At 37.2% G+C, this 6,081-nt stretch overlaps 1 protein-coding gene across 1 annotated transcript in view; it reads left to right on the forward strand.

Moving 5' to 3' along the window:
• Positions 1–3,334: 3,334 nt before the first annotated feature.
• The window catches only part of LOC107711676 (YTH domain-containing family protein 2-like), a 10,836-nt gene continuing 8,089 nt past the window's right edge, over positions 3,335–6,081 (forward strand). Inside the window, exons 1-3 of the mRNA XM_016516697.1 lie at positions 3,335–3,596; positions 3,763–3,787; positions 5,335–5,414. Coding sequence (XP_016372183.1) covers positions 3,570–3,596; positions 3,763–3,787; positions 5,335–5,414 — 132 coding nt within the window. The 5' untranslated portion in view covers positions 3,335–3,569. The remainder of the gene's footprint in view (positions 3,597–3,762; positions 3,788–5,334; positions 5,415–6,081) is intronic.

Consider the following 6,081-nt stretch of genomic DNA (forward strand, 5'->3'; position numbering starts at 1 on the left):
AATTTTAACCTTCAATATTATAGTAATGTAGTACCAACTGACTCTCATGTATATTTTACAGCATTAGTTGAGATTTTTTATTCTTGAGAAAATTTGGCAAGTACTGTACCTGATATATATCCAAAATAATCGATATTGAATCGAATCAAATCGAATTGGTAATCGAATCGAATCGAAAGCTTGTGAATGAGAATCGAATCGAATCGTGAAATTTGTGTCAAAACCCAGCCCTACTCATTACCCTACGGACAAAGAAATGTATAAATAAATAAATGTATAAATAAATACATGTGGAAATAAATAAATAAATACATACATAAATATGTAAATAAATACATAAATGTGAAAATAAATAAAAGTGGAAATATATAAACGTATAAATAAATAAAATAAAAAATAAATAAATGTGGGAAAAAATACATAAATAAGGAAATTAAATTTGTATATTTATGTATTTATTTATTTATATTTGCTTTTTTACATTTCTTTGCACATTTCTTTCTTTATTTATTTATTTATAATTATGGCAGGGATGGCATTCCATATTGTATTGGCCAATGAACTGACTCATATCAATTTGCTGCATAATAATGACATCTAGTGGCCTACAAGTGACAGTGCAGATATTATTTCTACTGGGGCTCTCATACAGTCACAGCAAACAAATACAATATAAAGTCATTATATTAGCACAAAAATGGGCAGGTTTTATTTATCTTTTATTTATCTTTTTCTTCATTCCTGTTCATAACAGGATAGAAATAAAGTAAGCACAGTGAGAGATAACTTACACAAGGGTGTCAATTTTTTTTTATATCAGATAAGTTTGATATTTTAGCCACTTTTTTAAATGTTGATGATAACATATCAAGCTCTTCAATTTCAGGATATTTTTAAACTGAGACAAACAAGCAAATACCACAGAATTCATCAAATCTACCCAATACATCCAGATGTTTTTGCAGTTGTTTTTTCTCATCAGAATGTTTTTTCTTTCAAGATGATGTTAAGGAATTGGCTTAATAATAATAATAATGGAAGAAGAAGAAGAAGAAGAAGAAGAAGAACTAACAGGGGATTTAGAAAATTAACTTATATTATTTTTTTTTATTATATATTTTACAATTATGTATTATAAATATTATATATAACTATATGTAATATATAATTTATTTTATGCCTAGCAATGCTGGAGAGGGTGTTCAATCTTCAACTGGCTGGCAGGAGCCGCCACTGACCGTCATGTGACCTGCCAGTGGCTGGGGGGAGCTGCCAGTGGCTGGCTGGCAGGTGCCAGTGGCAGCTTCAGGCAGCCGCTGTAGATCTGCGAGTAGAACGCCTACCCTATCACTCTCCCTGCAAGGAAATACACTATTTTATTATGAATATATTTTTATGACTCTGTTTTTTTGGATGATTGACCTTTTAGGTTTTTTTCCCCAACTAAACCAACTAAAGCAACGTGATCACGGCTGGTTGCTTACTGATGCTTTGTTGGACGCTCAACCAGCCAGCCTCTCCAGCCTCTGCTTCCAAGGAAATCATTCTGATTTTATTTTTGTTATTTCTACATTGTTTTTGTAAACAACTTTGAGTCAATTAATATATTATTTGCGTTCATGTCCTCCTATAACAGTTTCCTCCAGTCAGACTTTTTAAGCTATGAGTATGCCTATGCGTTCCCCACCACTCCTGCTGCAAGGAAATGCATAATTTTATTATTGTGAATATGTTCTTTTGAATGTAATGAGGTTTAATTAGTAGTCTAATGGCCGTGATCCCGGTTGGTGGGTTACTGCCGCTTCCGTCCAGCCAGCTGCCAGTTTAACGACTCTTACTGCAATGAAATTCATTGTTTTATTATTATTAATGTATTCTTATGAATGTATTCTTTTATATCATAGGCGTATAAGGGAGGTTTATCCTGAATAAAGGAGACAAATGGCCGTAATCCCGACTGGTGGGTCTGACGCTTCTCTGGCCGCTCAGTCCAGCCAGTGGCAATTGAGCTCTAATTTTGACGCGTTCTCTACCACTCTAGCTGCAAGGAAATGCATTACTATTATTATTATTATAAATATATTCTCATTAATCTATTCTTTAAGATCATATACGGTTTAGGGGGTTTTATCCTGATTTAAGTGTTCAAATGATCGTGATCCCGACTGGTGGGTTGCCTACTCTTCAGTCTAGCCAGCTGCTATTGAGCTGCGAGTTTAACGCGTTCCATATGACTCTCACTACAATTTAATTCATTGTTTTATTATTATTAATGCATTCGTGTGAATCTATTATTTTATATGATTGGCGTTTAAGGAAGATTCATCCCGATTAAAGCCGTCAAATTGCCGTGATCCCGACTGGTGGGTTACTGACGCTTCGCTGGCCGCTCATCCAGCCAGTCACTGTTAAACTTAAAGATTAACGCGTTCTACCACTCCCGTTGCAAGAAAATAAATTATTTTATTATTATGTATAGGCTATATTCATATGAATCTATCATTTTATATGATATACGTTTTAGGGAGGTTTATCCCGATTAAAGTGGTCAAATAACTGTTATCCCGACTGGTGGGTTACTGACACTTTAGTCTAGCCAGCCGCTATGAAGCTGCCAGTATAACACGTTCTCTACCACTCTCTCTGCAAGGAAATATATTATTTTATGATTATGAATTCATTCTTATGGGTCTGTTCTTTTACATGATCGACATTTTAGGGAGGTTTATCACAAATAAAGTGTTCAAATGCCATTTGACAAATGGCCGTGATCCAGACTGGCAGGTTATTGCCGCTTGTACTGGCTGCTCAATCGGCCAGCCGCAAGAGCGCTCCGAGTTTAACGCGTTCCCTACCACTGTCTCTGCAATTAACTATATTATTTTATGATTATTAATATATTATTATAAGTCTAGTCTTTTAAACTGTGGACATTTTAGGGAGGTTTATCACAAATAAAGTGTTCAAATGACCGTGATCCGGACTGGTGGGTTACTGCCGCTTCAGTGCAGCCAGTCACTTTCAGCTCCGAATTGAACGGGTTCCATATCACTCCATAAAACATCGAATATGTAAAAGAATAAAGTCATATGAACAGATGTACAATAAAAAAAATTATAAACATGTTTATAAATGTATATAAAACATATGTTTTATAAATATTAGATATTAATAACCGGGATATAAAAACAATTTACTGTATAAAAGGGAAAACACATTTTTATGCGTAGCACCGCAATAAAGAACGAGTACTACTACTAAAGCATATTTATAACTGTCTAAATATCAGATGAAGATTCCCCATCACGCACATATTCATCCTCCTCCTCCCAGCCGTAGGGTGGCGCTGTACCGCCGTGAATAAACGTGCGACGGCCGCTCGGCCATGTTGAAGTGTGGAGGAACTGCAGCCCGCCATTGTGTTTCTGATCTGCATCTGTAGCGAGAGAGAGAGAGATAGAGAAAGAGAGAGAGACGGGCGTAAAGACTCTAAAAACACATTCATTTCCCGTTGACTTTAACCCGCAAACAAACGCGCAGGCTAACACACAGGCTCCGGGGAGAGAGAAATGTCAGCCAGCAGCCTTCTGGAGCAGGTAAACAGCGGCACTTTGTGAACATTGAGCAGAAGTGGCGTCGGAGCGGGGGGTTTTTTCTCTCTCGCAACGCGAGTTCAGGCCTGAGCTTCATATAAACCTTCATTTATTCTCCCTCTTTCCTCTCCAAACTCACTCCTTCATGAATCACCTGGACCCAATCCAGAGACCGAAAGGCCAAACAAACAAAGGTAGGTGAAGTGCTGCTGTGCCATTTTTGTGTGCTGTTATAAGAGACTCGTGTTGGTGCTGCTTGTTAGCAGGCCGAGTGTTCATACCGATTCCCTATTATTTCAACCGTTAAACCTTCTTAAAACAATCCCACGCGGAATTAAAAAACAAATAGTCTTATAGTAGAGAATCGGGTTGGTTTTAGTTTCTCACATATGTAAGGGGAGCTTGTTTGGAGCCCACGCTAGTTAGCCGCCTAGCACAGTAACGTTACGTTCGAGAGGCCGAGTACAGCTGAACGCGTGACACTCAAGCACCTGAACACCCACCTACACTCTGCTTGAATGCTGTTTTGGGGTGTTTTCTTAAAGTTTAGTGCTGAAGATATCTCACTTAAACTTAAAATCATCATCTGTAACGGTGGCCAAGAGGCGGGGGTCTAAACGCTGCCAAGAGGAACCTGTTGAGGGGATTTTCAGCACCACACTCAGTAGTGTATCGTAGTGTATCGATCTTTCACATTCCAGTTGCGTGTTGAATCAGTGCATGTGACCACGTGGATAAGATGTGAGAGCTTTTTATTTATTTATTTTTAGTCCATTTGCAATTAATAGAAGTGCTTTACTGACATTGTTTTGGCTTACAATATTAATTAAATACACTATTAACAACAGACACAAAGTGACAAAAGATGGGGAAATAATAAAACGGGGCCAGTATAAGCTGAATACAATGATTACTATATAATGTGTAAGTTAACTGCAATAGAATAAACATTAAATTTTGATGACATATTTAAGACTATTACTAAATTTGGCTGTGATAAATGAACATCTGACACTTTAGTAAAATACAGTGTCTGACTGAAAAGAGTTTGTCAGATTGTATTTTCTGTTTAAGATGAGATGCCTTCTGTTTGAGTCAAGCTATTTCTTAGAAATTTAAGTTTGGTGATATTCAGTGTTTCATGTACACGTTGATCTCAGCAGCAGGTGCATTGATCTGATGGTGTGTTCAAGTCATGTCGAAAAGATTGTATTTACAAGTTGAACACCACCAAAGTCATAATTATGAGTGGGAAAGAGCCTCAAGTTTTTGAGTTGAACATGGTAGACAATGGGTACAGCATCTGTAGCTAATGGTAAATTTATTTGCAATAAAACTAGCTAAGTTGTTTGTGCAATATGCAATGTTGTTGTACTTCCTAAATTGATTAAAAACATACAGAAACACACCTGGTGCACATTTAATTCATTTTGTAGAAGTAGAGTTAAAAAAAAAACTAAAAACAAAACTATATTTTGTTGAAAGTTTCATAGGCATCTCGCGCTGACGAAAGGGATTTGAATGCACTTGACGTTGTAATTAGGACTTCCCAACTCGTAAATACAAACATCCCTGAGGTACTTAAATGCACCATGACTTTTGGTTTTGTGCCTTGGGAAGCATTTAGCTTTGGCCTAATATTACAACTATCACATCATTTTTTAAATTTTTTTTTTTTAAAGAAAGCAAGTAAAAAGAAACGGATTATGTTCTCTAACGTTCTGTATCTTTTGCTTTCCAGTGCAAAACGGAGCTGTTACCCAAAAGGATACTTTGAATGATGATGAGTTCGAGCCTTACCTGAACGCTCAGCCCAGACAGGTAGGTCTTGTTTCAGAGCTGAACAAAAGAAGGAACCCATAGAGACAAAGAGCAGGGCAATTGTTTTTGTTGCCTACTCTGTTGAGGATTGATTATGGCCTGTAATTGCATCCTGGTCTCTGGGCTTTGTTTTCTTATTAGGGTGTCACTATGGCACTCTATGCTGGAGCCAAAGACTGTATGAGAGTTGTTTAAAGAGGTGTGTGGACTTAGTTAAGTCATCCATCATACATATTGACATAGATATTTATTTGCTGTCTAAATTGTATTGCATGTTGATGAGTCATAGGAAATTGTGCAAAATGCAGAGCAGCTGTTTACCAGGAAGTGATGAAGGGTGATTTAAAGAATGAAATAATTAGCAATAATTAAGTGTATGCTCCTGTGCAGACATTCTGTAATTTCATTCAAATGAAAAAATCTCCAATTTGTCAATCATAATGCTAATACATGCTGAAATAATGGGTGTTCTGGCAAAGGATGTCTTCTGAGGAAAATGGGACACGGATGAATAAAGGGTCTAGTATTCACCCCGTCAAAGGAATGCTGGGATCTTTTGTGGGGAATCTGTGCCACTGTTGCCCTCACAAAGCTGATTGCTGGTGTTGAAAATATGAGCAGGCTGTGTGCCTGGAGGGGAGGGGAGGGGAGGGGGGGGGTCCATGAC

This window comes from Sinocyclocheilus rhinocerous, unplaced genomic scaffold, assembly GCF_001515625.1.
Source record: "Sinocyclocheilus rhinocerous isolate Xijiao unplaced genomic scaffold, SAMN03320098_v1.1 scaffold2117, whole genome shotgun sequence".
In the NCBI taxonomy this organism is placed as follows: Eukaryota; Metazoa; Chordata; class Actinopteri; order Cypriniformes; family Cyprinidae; genus Sinocyclocheilus; species Sinocyclocheilus rhinocerous.